This window comes from Nannobrachium achirus (genome assembly GCF_963921795.1).
Source record: "Nannobrachium achirus genome assembly, chromosome: 16".
Taxonomy (NCBI): domain Eukaryota; kingdom Metazoa; phylum Chordata; class Actinopteri; order Myctophiformes; family Myctophidae; genus Nannobrachium; species Nannobrachium achirus.
This window is the reverse complement of record NC_137823.1, coordinates 22502158-22521716: the sequence shown is the minus strand read 5'-3', so window position 1 is coordinate 22521716 and position 19559 is coordinate 22502158. Positions and strand designations below refer to the sequence as shown.

The 19559-nt window shown below is 43.8% G+C and overlaps 1 protein-coding gene across 1 annotated transcript in view; it reads left to right on the top strand.

Annotated features, from left to right (window-relative positions):
* vta1 (vesicle (multivesicular body) trafficking 1) overlaps positions 1-19559 on the top strand; it is a 146072-nt gene that overhangs the window by 115595 nt on the left and 10918 nt on the right. Inside the window, exon 7 of the mRNA XM_080744324.1 lies at positions 7546-7623. Within this exon, the coding sequence (XP_080600450.1) occupies positions 7546-7623 (78 nt within the window). The remainder of the gene's footprint in view (positions 1-7545; positions 7624-19559) is intronic.

Here is a 19559-nt window from a genome sequence, read left to right as displayed (position 1 = left end):
GGGGGCCAAAAAGGATGACTTCGGTTTTATTGTCGTTGAGCATGAGGAAATCGATGCCCGCAGTGTTGCATTGGTTGTGTCGTGCGCGTACTTGCCGGCCGAATCCTTTTCAGCAGGAGCACACACATTGGCATGCATCGAACTAAAACAGCCGTTTACAGACGCTGTTGTGTCACAGCAGGGTGATTTAACAAAGGGCCGAGGCTGTATGCTTATCAATAGACTGTCCATCTAAACATTGACTCGCCAATGCAACACTGGACGCGCTACAACGAGCGTCTTCAACAGGGAGTCCGGGACCCCTAGGGGGTCCTCAGAGTTACTACAGGGTGTCCTTGAAATCTTTGTGTAATTAGAAACTTTTTCCTCCTTTATATATATAAACCACTTGAACCCTAACTTGAACTTTAGCCAAAAATAGCAGATCTACTGTACAAGCGTCGTTGTGAGCTTGTAGATCGTCTATTTTCGGCAGAGAGGTTTGGTGTAGAGGGGGAAAAGAGCAGACTAAGTACAGAGTGAAAGGTCAAGTCATTAAGCATGGTTCAAGAGGTTAAATATCTGAAAACACGCTTTTTTTCTTTTCTTTCATACACGGTTTTCAGCCCGCAGCGACAATGTATTAACCAGTAAGACTCCCTAATCGGGAGATAAGCGACCGTTGGTCGCTTATCTCCTGTCACACTGCTGACATCAGTATGACATCACACCGTACACAAATGACCCTTATATAAGACCGGCATTATCTACCGACAGATTAGTAACAAGATGTCAAAATCGTTGAAGGTTGAATCTCCAGATATGGAGATAACCAACACATCCCTCCATATATGGAGATAACCGACGAATCTCACTAAGTTGACCTCACAAGCCCCATATTTGGACACGAACAACATATAACTCCATATATAGAGACATAGCTGCTGACATCAGTATGACATCACACTGCTGACATCAGTATGACATCACACCGTACACAAATGACCCTTATATAAGACCGGCATTATCTACCGACAGATTAGATGCAAGCAGGATCTCGACTCTGACACAACTCATCGGCTCATAAGCTGGTTCTCCCTCCATATAAGATAACCGACGAATCTCACTAAGTCTGACCTCACAAGCCCCATATTTGGACACGAACAACATATAACTCCATATATAGAGACATAGCTGCTGACATCAGTATGACATCACACTGCTGACATCAGTATGACATCACACTGTACACAAATGACCCTGACGGCACACACCAAGCAGTGTGATGTCATACTGATGCGGAGATATGAGCAGGGCAAAGGTGTGACGTGTGACCGACGGACGGATGGCGGGTGGAGGTTTTGATACTAAACTGCGACCTGACGGTCGCAATGAACAGTATTTCACACAAAATGAAAAGAGCACCAAAACTAACTCGGAGGAATCTGTCTTCCTTCTTTAGGAAAACTTCTGTCTGTCGATTTATACAAAATGATCCAAAAAAATATAACTAAGCTGACTTCTGATTGAACTTGATCATTAGACAGACTTCATCATAAGACATCCCCTGGCGTAAATGATTCATCGGAAAATGTAAAAATGTTAAAAGCAAACGTGGGCCTAAAAGGTCTGCGTTTTCCCTAGGAGTGCTATATCTAAAGTAGCAGGGGCCCTTTCATCCGTAGAACGCTGCTCAAGGATCAGCATAATAACATGCCCAAAATGTTTATGACTCTAGTTGTAAATGTCAAGAATAATAGATCCATAAAATGTGTGATAGACCATTTTACTGCGCTAGACTCTTACCACTGACCACGCTAACACATTTCCCACAACATGGCAGTTGGCACATTGCCCATGGGGGTAGGCAGCCTTATGTTGCGTTTGTTTCATGTCTTCTTCTTCTTGTTGTGAGCTTGTAGATATCATCTGCTAGTTTGGTTGGATGTCGGCCTACTGTACATTCACAGAATGTTTGCCCATTTTTGCTGACTTGTTGGACTGTTTTCCCCAACTATCTTCACTGAATGTTAGACTGTGTTTCTTTACTTCTGAGGACCATTATATCAACAACGAATAATGGTCAAATTCATGACAGCTCTCCGGGTCCGCACAGAAGAAGCTTTTAATGGTTAAAAAATACAGTTATATTTACTATTAGGAAAATATTCAGGTTGTGATTAAACATTTACAAGTTAGGTTTAGGGTTTAGATTAGGAGTTATGGCAGAATTATACTTAAGTTGCGTGCTGGTTTCATGCAAGCGACCAATTGCCTATGGAAATGTTGTGAGCTAGATGCAGATGGCATTCATAAAATTGCCATCCTACAATGTTGATGTCCTCAAAAGTATAATTGTGTGTGTGTGCGTGTGCGTGTGCGGCAAAAGCGTACATGACCTGGTTAGAGTGGTCATGGAGTAATTTCTAATGCGTTTATTGACCTCAGACAGACAGACGTGCACGGACAGACCGACACGGTGTGTGTGTGTGTGTGTGTGTGTGTGTGTGTGTGTGTGTGTGTGTGTGTGTGTGTGTGTGTGTGTGTGTGTGTGTGTGTGTGTGTGTGTGTGTGTGTGTGTGTGTGTGTGTGTGTGTGTTTTCTCGTGCACTAGAGATGCGCGGATAGCGGTTTTAGCCGCGGTGGACCGCGGTGCAGTCGGATTTGGATCAATCAAATATAAGTATTAATTAATTTCGGATATCCGCGGATGAAATAATGCAGGAAATAAATTATGGCCTAATATATCTATCAATAAAAAGCGAAATCTAGGTATGCTTGTGTCTGTGTTATTTTGTATAATTTGTAAAGTAACCATCATTTTTCATGAGGCAATGTGCAGTCCACGATAAAACGAAACAGCTGTGTCCACTTAAACGGCATCACGGCATGCATCGTCGCACTCATTACCTCTGGCTGCGCTAAAAAGTGAATCTCTCTCAGCTCCATATTCCATATTGTAAAGTACTGTACAGTAGGTAAGTTAAACTTCAAGTTCCCACTAAGTTGTGTTTGTTCCTCTCTCTTTCGCTCTCTCCCTCGCTCTCTCTTTCTCTCGTGTGTCTGACTCTGTCTGCCTGCATGTCTGTCTGCATCGACGCGCAGCCCCGACTCCAAAAAAAAAAAAAGACGAACAGAGACATTCCGTAGGCTAGATCAATGCATTTCTGTGATCGCACAACTAAGAAAACTAACAGGGAATAGCCTACCAGAAAATAATATTAGCCTAATAATAAGGGTAATAATAATAATAATACTTTTGGATGATATAATTAATGCGGTTGGATAATGGGCGGATAATGAATTTGCGCGGATGGATTCGGATGACTTAACACTTTGACTGCCAGACCCCCCCACCCCCCTCCCCCGGCCAATGCCACCATCAAGGCCCATTCATTTCTGCCCCCATTCCAGAGAATAAATTGAAAATGATGCGATGTGAATATCGGAACAAAAATGGGAGATTTGGTAAAAGAGGATTTTCTTTTTTACCAAAAAAATTTTGGAGTGATTTCGGTGAGCGGTTTTGGAGATAGGTGCTCGAGAGTGCACACTGCGCAAACCAGTCAATAACCTCAGAAATCTAGATTCTGAGATATTTGAGTTCAAAGAAAAAAAACTTTAGGAAGCCATAGCAACAAATTGGTAAATGGTAACGGAACACAAGTACCCTTGACAGAAATAATAGCATGCCTACTTTCATTTTCTGCAAAGAAAGTGAAAAAAATATTGTACCATCGTCTAGTTTCAAGGGGGCAAAGTGAAAAAGTATGAAATGACTCAGAAGGTGGAAATTGCCTTACATTTTGATAGAACTATGCACTGTGAATTCACTGTGTTTTTACCTGGTCTAAAAGGTCAGGAAGACAAAAAGTCAGAAAAGCGATGTCAACCTTTTATTTTATGGCAACATCGAACCCTAACCCTGGTGAGTACCTCACACATCCAGCATGAACATATTTATGTTCAACAATATTTACAAATATTTCCAAAAAAAAAAAATCACAAATATGACTTCACAAAAATAAAATATAACTGGATAAAAGTAAAATAAAATAAATGTGCAGCAAGTAAAGAATAAATAAAATAATATAAAAGTCAAAATAAAGTACTGTATTCTCAAAAAGGCATTCAACAAGCCAACATTCAGGAGTCAAAGGCACCACAAATCAAGGTCAAAGATGGTACTGTTCACCGTGTGTGTGTGTGTGTGTGTGTGTGTGTGTGTGTGTGTGTGTGTGTGTGTGTGTGTGTGTGTGTGTGTGTGTGTGTGTGTGTGTGTGTGTGTGTGTGTGTGTGTGTGTGTGTGTGTGTGTGTGTGTGTGTGTGTGTGTGTGTGTGTGCGTGCGTGCGTGCACCTCAGGTACCTCAAAATGGCCTGGTACCTGTTCCTTGCCATTGTTCTGGGAAAGTACGGCATGGCAATGTTTTTTGACCAGTGCATTGCTCTCCGGCTTGTGAACGATAGCTGTGAGGAAGAGAAGTCCCAGAAAGTTCTTCAGCTCCCCTAGAGTGACATTGGTCCAGGCAGCGAACCTACAGTGTGTATGACCTATGCCTGACTCCTCCGCTCTCGCTATCTCCGCCATCATACTGTCCTCTGCGTTGTCATTGGTCTGGTTGCAGATCGGGCTCCCATCCTTCCTCCATCCAGTCAGACTCCACGGGCCCTGTATATGATAGAAATAAATAAAAAATACTAAATGATCGTGCTTCTGTATAATTTGTATGTTCTTTAGCAAAGGCTGTCGCACAAAAGTAGTGAAAACAGCAGATCTACAAGCACACAACGCCTCGCACCGCGAGGCGTTGTGTGCTTGTAGACACACACACACACACACACACACACACACACACACACACACACACACACACACACACAGATTGTATTACTAAACTATCTATCTAGGTATACACACACAATAAAAAACTAAACTATAAAGAAATGTATTCTTACTGGAAGAAGTTGGAGGAACTTCATACACCACAAACCATGGATTGACATCTAGACCTACTGCACATACAGTATGAAACAGAGCTGATACCTTTATGTACTATGAGGAAAATAATGCTGCTATTTGTACCCTGTATATATATAAAATGACACAATGCGACATAGCTCTGTTTGAACAATGCTGTACCCCCTCCAACTGTATATTTTCAACTGTTTTTTTTATTGTATTTGTGATACTTGCTTTGGCAATGTAAACGTATGTTTTCTCATGCCAATAAAGCTCCTTTGAATTGAATTGTATATTACCAAATGCACCCTACGTGGAAAAAAAACAATAGCAGGTCAGGCTTATTGATTGATTGAAGAATGTATTACAAGCTTGCATTAGAAAGAAGTAGACCTACAGATTCATGGCTCATTTCCACAGGAACACACTTTATGCATATCATACAGTGGTGTGTTCTAGACTTTTTTTGAGGGCATACGATCAGCTACTATTCGTTTGGCCAGGGCAGACGCTATAGTACATAATCCCTATCAAATACGCTACTTTGAAAGGTTCACGAGGGCAGACGCCATTCATATTTTATTGTTCCTCCATCACGGAGGTATAGAGGCCGGCGCCTGGCGGCGCCGTGCCCGCGTGTGGAGGGTAGTCCCTGGTGCTATGGAGGTTCCAGCGACCCCCTGGGCTAATCCTACCTGCCCCTGCCTTTTATTTTCCGACAGCAGACGCCGTATACGTGCGTTATAGGTAGAACACACCACTGATCTCATATAACATTGAAAGACAGACGTAAAGAACAAAGTGAATCGTAGAGAACATAAACTTTGTAACGCTTACCGGGTTCGCTGATCACAGCTCAGCAGTGCTTCCTACAGGGCGCGGGGAGAGACCGCACCGATCGGTGGTCTGCCTCGGGCAGCATGCATGTCACCGCCGGAGACTGCGGGCTTGTTGTCCAGAGTTAGACTGTCCACGGGGCATGGCGCGGGGAGAAACCGCCGCGATCGGTGGTCTGCCACGGGCAGCATGCATGCCGCGCCATCGGCGGAGGCTGGGGGCTGAGTGTCCACGGCCACGGGGCATGGTTCGGCTGCCTGCTTGGTCTCCATGTGCGGCCATGACTTGCTCTCTGATCAGCGGAGCAACGGTCCGGTAACTTTTTTACAAAATGGACGCCCCCAACCTACAAAGAAACTAGCCCTTCCCTTCCCCCACTCCTCCTAGGTAAAACCTCTACCTTCCGATCTCTCTCTCTATCTCTATCTCTCTAAATAATACGACATCTAGTGATTTTATAACTAATTCTAGCTCATTCTCTCAATATATCTCTCTCTCCCTCTGATTGCTGTGTGTCCGGTTACGGTAAAAGTCACTGAACTCTTTGAGACCCTTGTTTCTGGGGGGAACCGGCCAACCAGCATGCTTGAATTTGGTCAAATGAGCGTGTGATGTCATGCAGGGGCGTCAATTGGGTATGGCAGGGGTATGCAGCTGCCATACCTTGACAGGGGGAAATAATAAAAATGTACTTTTCATCGTGCCTGTTGCTAAGGTATGGCAACATGACTGGTGTCTTCACCAGACACCAGTCATGTTGCCATACCTTAGCTTGTTCTGAACTGACGCCACTGAATTGTCATGCATGACGACCGTCCCATCGTCCAAAAGGGCTGTATCTTGGTTACCGCATAGATCCAACACTGTACTACTGTAATATGAAAAAAAAGGGTCGGGCGGTATATCCCTCCCTACTTTTTAATTGGCAAGATTGCGCAGGAAGTGGCGGGCGGTATATCCCTCCCGTGGCAGTCAAACTGTTAAGAAGCCTATCCGCGCATCACTATCGTGCACGCATCGTCTCAACAGCCGTTCCCTGTCATTTCCCAGCAGTCCCAGCAGCGGCGATGAATAATAGGTCCCCCTCTGGTTGACGTTGGTGCCGAGCCAATCACCTGCTATGTTGTTGACGGACGCGGGCTTGTTTGTCCAATGGCGCTGAGGGTTACTGATAGGACACCCAGCCTATCAGTAACCGCTGGTGACTGTGTTGTTGACGATGGCTGGTCGTTATCGCGGCACTGTGGGGCCCCGTCGGCTCCTGGGTGTGAAGGGTGATTCGGAAACCGCTGCGAATTCCCTCCACAACGAACGGTCTAATGCTCCAGAATCAACTTTTATTATCACATCACTGGTTTCAGTTGTGTAACGTAAACAAGTACATTTAATCAAGTACTCTACTTAAGTACAATTTTGCTTTACTTGAGTATGTCTGTTTTTTCTGTACTTTTACTGCACTACACTTATTTGAAAACTTTCGTTATTAGTTACTTTATAGATTTATATTTGTATTACAAAACATACATTACTCATTTCAACCCAGATACGCATGTCTTGTGGTTGGAATTAATGGATGGATATTTGTCTATAAAATCGCATAGGTACGCTACTTATAAGCTACTTCAATGGCAATTTAATGTGTCAGTAAGAGAGTTCACTATTCTCATCCGTGTCGTGTGTCTTTCTTGGTCCATTTATATGAAAGTGAAGCTGTGTCCGAATGTTTGTCCATCCTGACGTGGTCTGGGTTGGTTCTTTGTGCCCGCAGGGGAGTCCGTCAAACCAGTGCCTGTGCCCAGATCCATGCCCGCTGTCGACCCCTCGCTGCTCGCCGCCAACCTGCAGGGTACGGACACACACACACACACACACACACACACACACACACACACACACACACACACACACAGCACCACACATACTACCAAACCAAACAAACACCAAGTCAGTGGTTTCCAAACCTTTTATTCAAGACCCAAGAAATTAGACATTTGCCCAGGACCCAAACCAGTGAAAATAGCAGAACGTGCAGGGCAAGAATATCCCATTAGTGACAGCAAGATATTGGACTTGAAAGCATGTGCACTCACACACACACACGTGTGCGGCTGTGCGCACACGTTGAAAAACACCACACACACACACAGACAGAATCACAGTAACTGTACACATCATTAAGTGCTACAGTTTTGGCATGGCAGAGTACAATGAGAGGGGTCACACAGTACTTTGACACAGACACGGACACACATCTCAATTCTAAAGACACATAGTTAGGTGTGTACAGTTAACAAACTGTGTATACACCCCATCTTTCTCTATTCCTTGCCCCCCTCCCTTTTCCTGCACCCGGAAAAAAAAAGAGAAAAAGAAAAAGAAGAAAAAAATCACATTACGGCACACAGAAACCACCAGATAATGACTTACTCGTGTGCGTAACGTGTTTGCGGTTGCTGACAGGATAATGGCCGTGTGCGCTGTAGCCGGGCTGTGGCGGAGAGGTTTATGGTCCGTCGCACGGCGGTGCAGCGCTCTCGCGCCCGAAAACAGCAGACCTACAAGCTCGCAATGCGTCGCGTCCGCGACGCGTCGCGAGCTTGCAGGTCTGCTGTTTTCCCAGCGTCGTATGACGACGAAGTATGAAACGGGAAAAGAGGGAGGATTGTTGAAAGCCAAGTGAGAGCAGACAGACAAACAGAGGCAGGGAGATCTGAGCCACAGACACCGCTCTGATCTGGCAGCCCCCCGACCTTGCTTTCATTATGGAGAATGATGAAGAGAGAAAAAAAGGTCTGACAGAAAAAAGAATTGTCGTACCAATTTGGGCAAGACGACAAAACGAGTCAAAAGTGAGTGTACAAAATGAGCGGTGAGATTTAGCCAGAGAATGCGAGCACAACTTCTTTTTTCTCTCTCTCAAACTTTAAATTAGTAGCGGCTTAACCGGGAGCAAAAAGTCTAGAAAAGTTCATTTACAAATCTCATTACTAGAGAATGCCAGCTCTCACAGAAATAGCCTTGACCTCTTTCGACCCACGCCGTTCCTGGTTTGGTCATTTCGTTATTGTCAAAAATGACACGTCTACAAGCTCTCTATGCGACTTATTCGTCATATTATGATGAACTATGTACGGCAAGGCATGGTTTATTTTTATAGCACCAAGCAACAAGGCAATTCAATGTGCTTTATATAAAAAGAAATAATAGGCAAAGGAAACACATTATAAAACAACATTAGCATACAAATGAAAGAGAAAAATAATTACACTGCAGCGGCAAACAGAAGTTTTTTTTTTGTTTTTGTTTTTTGTGAGTGTGGGATTTGTGATGTAAAAGAACTGAGAGTTGCAGCAGATCCAAAGTTTTCGGGGAGTTTGTACATTTTCAGGCTCAAGAAGTCAGGGCACTTTATCTAGCTGGCATGGGCCAGCATACAGGTTAAGTAAAATGTAGACGTTTCGGCACAAAGGCCTTCTTCAGCATTATCACCATGAAATAAGCCAAAGTGCTTTAACCGTTGTCATTGCATGCGTTGGAATACGACTGATGACAGTGCCAGGATAGTAAGAAGATGGTGTGGGTCGCAGTACCGGGGGAACTTAGCCAACCTCTCTGGTTAGAGGTACTTTGTTTAACGTTAGAGGCTATAGAGAGAAGACAGCCGTGTCCATGATAGTAATAGCTCAGAGAGCACTTACAAGTAAAGCAGGCCATTAATGGAAACGGAGACTTTAATTACGGCTCTGGCTGCTGAGCCATCAGAGAAAGCCCCCTTAAGAGAAATATTTACTGCTCAAAAGAAGTGTGTGTGTGTGAAGTTGAAACGTTCCTGTTCCTCTCTGCTTGGTTCAGACTGCAGAACGCTGTGTGGCGCTAATGTACAATGTGATATACAATTAGACGTTTATAGACTGACTGTTGTATGATGTCCAAGAGGGATGTAAGCTGGAGGGGGTTACAGTACCACACACACACAGATGTCCTCTTAGTGTCCTTTTTACAGCCATAGCTTCTATAAGCAGAAGTGTATCGGATAGATTTACAATACGCCTTGATTTTTGTTTTAACCCTACTTTGTTAACCCGGGGTCCCCTAATAGGAGTCTATCTTTGGCTTGTTTCTTTTTTCCAAGTTAGGTCCCCCGGACCGGGGGGCCACACAGGCTCTGTGTCACTCCAATCTGCACCATACTTGACACAAACACTGTTCAGGGGTCTGCTGTGAAAACAGTCCGGGTACACCAGGGACCACCACAGGCACACCGTTAATCCAAACTTTACCAAACGTGGCACAAATGCTGTTACTGTAGCCTATGCAATCTTCCATGACAACTGTCGCACCAAAACACACTAAACTAAATTGCACACATACTGTATGGGTCACACTTCAAATAGCCATAACTCGGTGACCATCACTCTGATCAGCCAAGTTGCCAACAATAGCAGATCTGATATTTTCACCCCATTTTTTTGCCTTACTGTGACATGCCGAGAACAGAGATGCTTGTGTTCAGGTGGGTACAATTACGCGGACGGTGCCACTGGGTGGATAATGTGGATAGAGACGCAGTCCAGTAAATGAAAGCTCACCTCTATCCAACTGAACAGCCACCGTCACAAGTCCCACTGAGCCAGACGATGGCCCCTTGTTGTAGCTATCATTCCAAGTGTTTCTGGAAGATTACATCTAATCGGCCAAATGAGAAAGAAGTATCCACAACCTTCCAACGTCCCATCTTGCATTGCGCAGAAGGTGTGCGGCAGCTTCCGGCACCGCAGCCGAGTCTGCTACAAGCTCACAACGGTTGCATCTGCGACGCGACGTGAGCTTGTATGTCTGCTGTTAACCGGTGCATAATGCAGTAAATTCTCGCGTAAACAGGTGGATAAAGACCGAATCTTGACAGTTAATCAGACTTATTATTTTAACGCATTAAAACCTGAGGTTCTAAACCAGTAGTTCTCAAACTTGATATGTGCCATGGGTGCCCAGAAGAGAAGATTTGTATATATAAAAAAAAAAAAAAAAAAGAAAGTATAAAAAAATGTTCAAACACTTTCAAGATATTTAAAAAATATACAAAAGTGGCTGATCTACCGTACAAACTTGAGCTTTTAGAGCTGTACTTTTCAATGCTTTTGTGTGACGTCACGCTATAACTTGATCATGCGGTCACCAAGGTGCCCGGCATCTGGCTCAGTCTAAACACTGGGGCGGTGTGTCTCCAGCCTAGCCTATGATTACCACCAATACCACCACCGCCACCGCCAGCACAACCCTATCATTAATGTGAACCCCGCCGTACCGCTAGAGCCTAGTGGCGGTTAGAGCCACAGAGCAGTTAACGGTGACTGATGGGAAATGGAGACCGGGGGGAGAGAAGAAGGGGTATATTCAGTAGTGTGGGTAGGTGGGGGTATTAAAGCAATGGTTAACCAGCAACGGTGTGGTATAAGGCAAGGGTCTTCAACAGGGGGTCCGGGACCCCTAGGGGGTCCTCAGAGTTACTAAAGGGGGTCCTTCAAATCTTTGAGTGATAGAAACGTTTTTTCTCTCCTTTTTTATGGTGAACCCTAGCGTACATATTCTGAGAACTTTAGCCAAAAATAGCAGATCTACAAGCTACACGAGGCGTTGTGAGCTTGTAGATCGGCTATTTTCGGCAAAGAAGTTTGGTGTAGAGGGAAAAAAGAGCACACTGCAGAGTGAAAGGTCAAGTTTATTATGTATTGACAGTTCAAGTGGTTACATATCTGGTAACACAAATTGACACGAATCCAAAATACACTGATGATTGTGCTGTCAAACAATGAAACTAGAATCTGGGGGTCCCTGCTTCATCTCTCTCTCAGCTAAGGGGTCCTTGGCGTGAAAACATTGAAGACCTGTGGTATAAGGCATAGAAACTCTTCCCATAATCCCGTATGGCATGCCATGCAGCGCTCTTTTGTTGGCTGAGGAATGTTCTGGAGCAGGGCTCCCCACTACATATTATCATATGAAATTAATATGTTTCACATTAAACCTTATAAGATTTCTAGATGGCTTCATAGACCTGTTTGACAGCACTCTCAGTATTCAGACATTTAACCACTTAAAGTCTTAAACAGTCAAACAGTCATACTTTTCTTTTTTCCCTCTACACCAAAACTCTTTGCCCGAAAATAGCAGATATGAAAGCTTGCAACGCGAGGCGTTGTGCTCTTGTAGATCTGCTATTTTCGGCTAATGTGCACGTCAGAATAAGGATGCTTATGTGTGTAGTAGTAACTCTGAGGACCCTCTGGGTCCTAGGGCTCCCAGGCCCCCCGTTGAAGACCCCTGTTCTGGTCTTCTAGAGTATAATGCCTACTTGAATGCCCCATTGCATGACTGCGTCTCGTGGCAGACATCTCTTCTGCAATCTTTGCATGTTACAAAGAATCTGATTACAGTCGCCTTCTAAATGTCCCGTACAGGAAGCTGTCATAGTGGGGCAACTGTCTTGCGTTGTTGTTTTCAACTCTGTCTGTCTCTGTCTCTGTCTATCTCTGTCTCTCTCTCTCTCTCTCTCTCTCTCTCTCTCTCTCTCTCTCTCTCTCTCTCTCTCTCTCTCTCTCTCTCTCTCTCTCCTCTCTCTCTCTCTCTCTCTCTCTCTCTCTCTCTCTCTCTCTCTCTCTCTCTCTCTCTCTCTCTCTCTCTCTCTCTCTCTCTCTCTCTCTCTCTCTCTCTCTCACACACACACACACACACACACACACACCCTAACTCTATGGGAATCTTATGGTCAGCATGTTTCACAGCTCCTTGCCTTTTAGTGGAAGATAAACAGATAATACAATGCCTGCGATTATGGTCACATTATGCCTTGTCATCCGACGTTTCGCCTTTAACTTCTCACTTATGGAAGAGAAGGTATAGCATACACAGTTGAATTCTCTGTGTTCATTTGACCCTGTGTTTACATAATTGTAGGCTATCTATTTGTACATGTATAGCACTTATAGTACAAATTAAATAAATTAGCTTTTAACTAGTAACTTCCTATATGGCTGCAACTATCGATTGTTTTCTTTGTAGCGATTATTGATTACTTTTGAGATTAATCAAATAACCGAGATGAAGGGGAAAAAAGACATTGTATACTTTGTCGTACAACAGTGTCAGGCAAAAATAGACGATCTACAAGGGCATTGAGAGCTTGTAGATCTGCTAATTTGGCCATTTCCTTCATTGGCAGTCTTCCGTATCATTTATTTATCCCGTATCCATCTGTTGCATCCATTGGTAAAGGTTTTCTCTGAATGTCATACTTTAGTATATCTCCTCTGTCGGGTGGAAACCTCATATGTCCAAAGCTGTTACTTTTCAGGATTCAGATTCAAAAGCATTAAAAATAGCAGAGCAAGCCGCGATGCAAGCTTGTAGATCTGCTTTTTTGAAAAACGTGTTTCTATGTCAGTGGTTCTCAAACCTTTTCATGTCAAGGACCCCCAAAATGATATGTGTTTGTCCACGGACCCCCATCTCAAAATATTTAGTTCCAGGGACCCCCAGAAGTGAAATTTTAGTTACAAATGTTCGCTTTAAAAAGACTTAAAAAGAGCTTGTATATCTGCTATTTCTCAATAGCTAAAGTATAAAATAATTCCAGGCCTAAATGGGTGTTAAAACGCAAAAAAGATGTGCATGTGGAGATAAGAGGTTTCTGCCCAACGGCGATGATATATTACACATTGTAGTTCTCTCAGCAGACTAGTTACAAGACTGTTTATGATTCAAAACCTCCGAGCAACTCCTCCTATAGGGAATGGAGCCACGGTTGCAGCAGCTGCAGTTCAACAGAAACGCACCACTGCACACTGTACTGCGTTGGCATAACGCTAGGCTAGCGGCTATAGCGCTGCGTTTCATGAATTTTGAATTCCAAAACCCAGAATGTAATTTAAAGAAGAAAGAAAAACAAATTAAAATAGTAATAATAGCGTGAACCTCCCTGTGCAATGTCAGCACCTGGAGGTCAGCCTGTGGAATTCCATATCTATGGATATGGAATATGGAGTGAACATACTTACAGTACACACACACTACTGTATACAGACGGACAAAACGCTGTTCTATATGGTCCGGCCCTTCACTTCATGCTATAAAAGATGATAATAAAAACATTGGATTTCCATGACTGGATGTAATAGGCAAAACGCTTTTATGCACACCTGATATAGGCTTAGAGATGGGTGCGTAGGTAGGGATCAACATATTTTTAAACATGACCGAAACATTGCATTTATTTAATACAAGAGTTGTTTTGGCAAGTGTAAGATGGTGTGCGGGTAATACAGTATGTACGTGTTGTGCATGCATGACTGGATGTAAAAAATATGTTTTGACTCCCCCGTCTCCCTGCCGCGTGCCCTTCTTCGCACCCTGGGGTGCCGTGAGATAATTTGATAATATTTGGAATTTATTTGGACAATATTTAATATCCTTTTAAACTTGAAGTGCAACGTTTTGAAGTACAGTTCTAACCAAATGGCTATTATCTCAATGTTTTCCTCGCAACATAATCACTAAAATATGGCATAAGTATAAGGTGTTGGGAGTGAAAATTAGGAATATATTGTAGGGGTGCCTCGGATGAAAATAATATTTATAGGGGTGCCCTGAGCCAAAAAAGTTTGGGAACCCCTGGCATAAAGCATGTTGATGTATTAAAATTGGCCGCAGAGGCAGCCAGGCATGCTGATCGGTCCAACAGTTTGGGAGATTAGATACTGATACACACACACACACACACACACACACACACACACACACACACACACACACACACACACACACACACACACACACACACACACACACACACATACACACACACACACACACACACAGATGACAGATTCCAGAGCCAAGCTGTAACATTGCATATGGGGTATTGTAAACAATACATGGTGGTCATCAAAAAAATAAAGCTCTTTTCAGTTTAATAGCTGGCAGGTCCCTGTGGAGCGGTTGTTCTCAGCTAGGGGCCCGGGGGACCAGTTTATTCTGGCCTGCAAAGACAAACAACAGTAACTATTGCCAGGATTTTAGATATTTATATTATATCGTCTCTGTCGGGGTGGAAACCTCATACAGTCCATGTTACTTTTCAGGGTTCAAATTCAAAACTCAAAGGTAGCAGATCTAAAGGTGGTTGCACACTGCTGCGTTTTTCGGGCCGAATATCGGAGTGAATTTCGGAGCATGCAAATAAAAAATCAACCTCACGTTATGTCAGTCACGTTTGCACACTGCCGTCCGTTTCGCGCACCACTCGGCCCCTTGCTCTCTCTATCTCTCTCTCTCTCCTTGCCCTGAAAAACGCATTTCGCAACGAAAAACGCAGCAGTGTGCAACCACCTTAACTGTACAAGCGTGTTTGGAGCTTGTGGATCTGCTACTTTTGATCCTATTGTGTGACGCTGTTGTATGATCAAGTAGGGTGTTAATTTGCGGGTAAAAAAAAACCCCAAAACAAGTTAGAGAGGGGGTTTTCAAACGTTTTCAGGCCAAGGACCCCTTAGCTGAGAGAGAGGTGAAGCAGCAAGGGACCCCCTCTAGATGTCGTATGGAACTGTGTTGCAGATTTTCATCGATTTCATAGATAGATTGATAGAGTTGTTTGACAGCACTGTCATCAGTCTGGGCCGTAGTAACTCTGAGGACCCCCTAGGGATCCGGGACCCCCTGTTGAAGACCCCTGAGTTAGAAAAATGGAGATAGGATGTTTCTTCCCGACAGCAACGATGAGAGGAAAGATCTCACCATCTATTGAAGGGCAAATTCCACCGACTCGCCGAAAATGGTGGCACAGAATAGAACTGGGTAAACATTATTCCAGTCCTCCTTATTGGCTTTGACAGGATCCTTGATAGACTAAGGCAGTGGTTCTCTAAAAGAAATATTACACATTAACCCAGCGGTCAAATAAATATAATTCTAGTGGTCCTTGACATTAAAAACGTTGAGCACTACAGATAAAGAAACAGAAATCCATTAGTCGTGGACAAAAGTATTGGCACCCTTACATTTGTAAAACAGAAACCATTAAAATCTGCCTGAAGCTTGGCAAATGAAAACATATTTTGCATCAACATACGTACTTATTGATTTGCAGAGGAAGAACATAAAACTGGAATAAATAAAGAATCCTTTCTCATTCTACACAGACATGTGCATAAATACTTAAATACGCTGTACTTGAATGTCCAGGTTGACTTAATGTTTTAGTAACCACAAGCCCTCGTGCTGTTTTTTTTTAGAATTGTCAGGAGGGTTTGCAGCCAAACAATCTGAAGGCTCCCAAGTCCACCTCCAGAGACCTTGATGTTCCTTCACTTTATTGTCTCCACCAGCCGAAGGCATGGGGGAGAGTATGTTTTCCCCTTCGTCCGTCCGTGTGTCCGTGCGTGCGTGCGTCCGTCCGTGTGTGTGTCCTCGCAGTTTGTGTGCACCTAATCTCAGTCGCCGTTGGCCCGGTCGCTGCCAAAGTGAGCACACACATTCCCTGGATGCCAATCTAGAACCTCTGCCCTACATTTTTCAAATGGGCCTTTTCTAGCGCCACCTAGTGGCCGATGTTCGCAAAACACATTTCTGTGCACTACTCTTACAGATTTTGTCCAAAAATCCTACAAATGGGTAGGCAGTATCTCGACAGTCATGTGATCGACACGGATCTGTCCGATTTTGCATATTCCATCCTGATTGGCTAAGATTGGCTTCCAAAGTTTGTAGGATTGAGCCGTTTTGAACAAAATGACTCAAATCACAAACGCAAAGTGCAATTATCATGAAATCGCGCACACACGTTCCCACTAAGTCGAGGACGAAATGCCACTAAATTTTTTTTAAATCAGCCTCCCTAGAGGCCAAGGAAAAACCCTTTCCCTGCATTTTTCACATCAGCCTTTTATAGCGCCACCAGGAGGCCGACTTATGTAAAACACAGTTTTTCCTATTATTCCTTGAGATTTTATCCAAAAATCATGCAAATCGGTACACAGTATCTCTATAGTCATGTGATCAAGTCCGATCCGTCTGATATTTCATATTCCATCATAATTGGCTAATATTGGCTTCCAAAGTTTGCAGGATTGCTCCGTTTTTTGAACAAAATGCCTCAAATCATCAATGCAGCTTGCAATTACCGTGACATTTGCCACACATATTCCCACTATGTCAAGGAACAAATGCTACCCTTTTCACATTGGCCTGTTATAGCGCCACGAGCAGGTAGACTTTAGCAAAATACATTTTTGGAACACAATGCTTCAAATCATGCATGTAGCGTCCGATTGCCATGAAAGGTCTAAGGTGAAGAACATATGCCACCCTTTTTACATTGGCCTATTATACAGTAGCACCACCAGGACGCACGGCCTGGTGGAGACCTGTGCTCGGAAGAGCACTGCTTCTAGTTTATATTGTTTTAACAAATGCAAGGGTGCCAATACTTTTGTCCACAACTGTAGAAGACATTTGTAGGTATTTTTCAGGTCTTAATGGGTTAAGGCAGTGGTCTTTAACGTTTTCAGACCAAGGACCCCTTAGTTGAGAGAGAGATGAAGCAGGAACCCCCACAACCTGTTCATAGATTCCATATAGTTTCATCGTTTGACAGCACACTCATCAGTGTATTTTGGATTCATGTCAATTTGTGTTTTCAGATATTTAACCATTTAACCCGTTAATACTTAATGAACTTTACCTTTCACTCTGTACTTAGTCTGCTCTTTTCCCCCTCTACACCAAAGCTCTTTGCCAAAAATAGCCGATCTACAAGCTCACAACGCCTTGCGCAGTTCTCAGAATATGGACATATAGGGTTAAGGGGAAAGGGTGTGCATTGGGGCGGAGGAGGTGAGAAGAGATGAGGCGAGGAGAGGAGAGTTCAGACTGCGGGGACGAAAAGTGAAGTGAATACAAAAAAAAAAAGGGTAGAAGATTTCTAGAAATAGAAAGCTCCCTGTGCTCTGCTCTGCCTTCCACGGCACCGATGCGATGCTGTGAACACTGACCTGTCTGGATCCAATGAATGTGTTCCCAGTCCACCTCTTGTCTGCTGAGACCTGCCTGGGCTCAAGTGAACCGTGGACTGGGGAGGGGAGTGGAGCGGAGCGGAGGGCCCCACAGTTTGTATGGTTTGAGTTAAGGAACCCCCCTTGGGACCGGGCGGAAGACGGAGCGGGAGGAGAGAGGAGGGGAGGAGGGGTGGCGGATGGGACTCGTAGAGTACATGGAGGGAGGAGAGGAGAGACGGCAATAAAGAGAGAGAGAGAGGATGATGGTGAGTGAGTGAGGGGGGGACATGGGAGAGAGGGGGAGCAGGCACTGGTCTGGATAGTTACCAAGTACATTTGCTTGAGTACTGTACTTTAATCAGTCACTTTAAATATATATATACATTCAAAGATTTGCACACATTTTCAAGATTTTTCATAAATGAGTGCCGCGCTGCGAAACACTACGAAACATACAGTAACCACTTCAGCCCTGTACTGTACTGTATACGTCGGCTATTTGAAAATGGCCGATCGACACGTTGTGAGCTCGTAGATCTGCTAATTTCAAAAGGATTTTCATTCATTTTGAAAACTTGAAACGGGACATTTTGAGGGGCGCCCGCTGGCCTACTGGTCCAGGCGCATACCACTTCGTCGCCGGTTTGATTCCCAATCCGGGTGACCTTTGCCGTATGTCACAACCCATCTCTTCCCACATTTCCTGTCAGTCTACTGTCCTATCCAATAAAGGCATAAAAAGCAAAAAAAAATAAAAAGAATCTTTAAAAAAAGAAAAAGATTTTGCGCATTGAATACTTTTTGTACTTTTAAGTACATTTCAATGCCAATACTTTTGTATTTTATTTTATTTAAGACTTTTACTTATGTAACAAAAGTATATCGACATTGTGATATTTGATACTTTCACTTAAGCTAAGCATTTGAGGTACTTTCTTCCGTCGGTGGGAGCAGGGGTCCGAGAGGGAGAAGGGGAGAAAGAGGAGAGGTACAGTATAGACAGGAGGAGGAGGAAGACAGGGGGCAGAGAGAGAGAGAGAGAGAGAGAGGGAGAGACGTTGTTAACCCAGATGAGCTCACAGGGAGTGGTGTGTCTCACAGGGAGGCAGCATAAAGACATATGTACATATCTCTGTTAACAAATGGAGTGCCGGAGCATGTTGGGAGACGAGCTGCAGCTACACAGACAACACAGACCCCACTTTGAGAACCACTGTGCTATGTATGTCGCCTTTTCACATACTGTACGGTTCTCTGAACCTAATTTGAGCCCTGCTCTGGAGTCTGGTACCAATTTGCACGTTCCCCAACCATAAGGCTAAAGCTGTGTACGAGCACCAGCGTGCAACAAGGTGCAAATCAGGCATAACTCCAGTGGTGGAAAAGGTGCTCACATATTCTACATAAAGGACAACGTTAGTTTTTAACAACAAGGGTTCATATTTTAGATTGGAATTACATAAAAGGAAAGATTAGTGTTAAAATGTTTTTCATATGTCTTTTTAGACACAATAAGCCGGCAATTTATTTATTACTATTTACAGTAACACTACTAGCCCCCATAAGTCACATCTGCCCATGAAAGATCGCGAACGACGTGAACGATCACTTCAGTAACTTCGCCCCAGCTGGAAAAATCCAACTGAAGCGACCTTTGCTTCCCCCCAACTCCACCCATCGTGTCCTGACAGCAAATCGGCGTTGATGAAATGACACGGAAGTTGTGATGTGACAC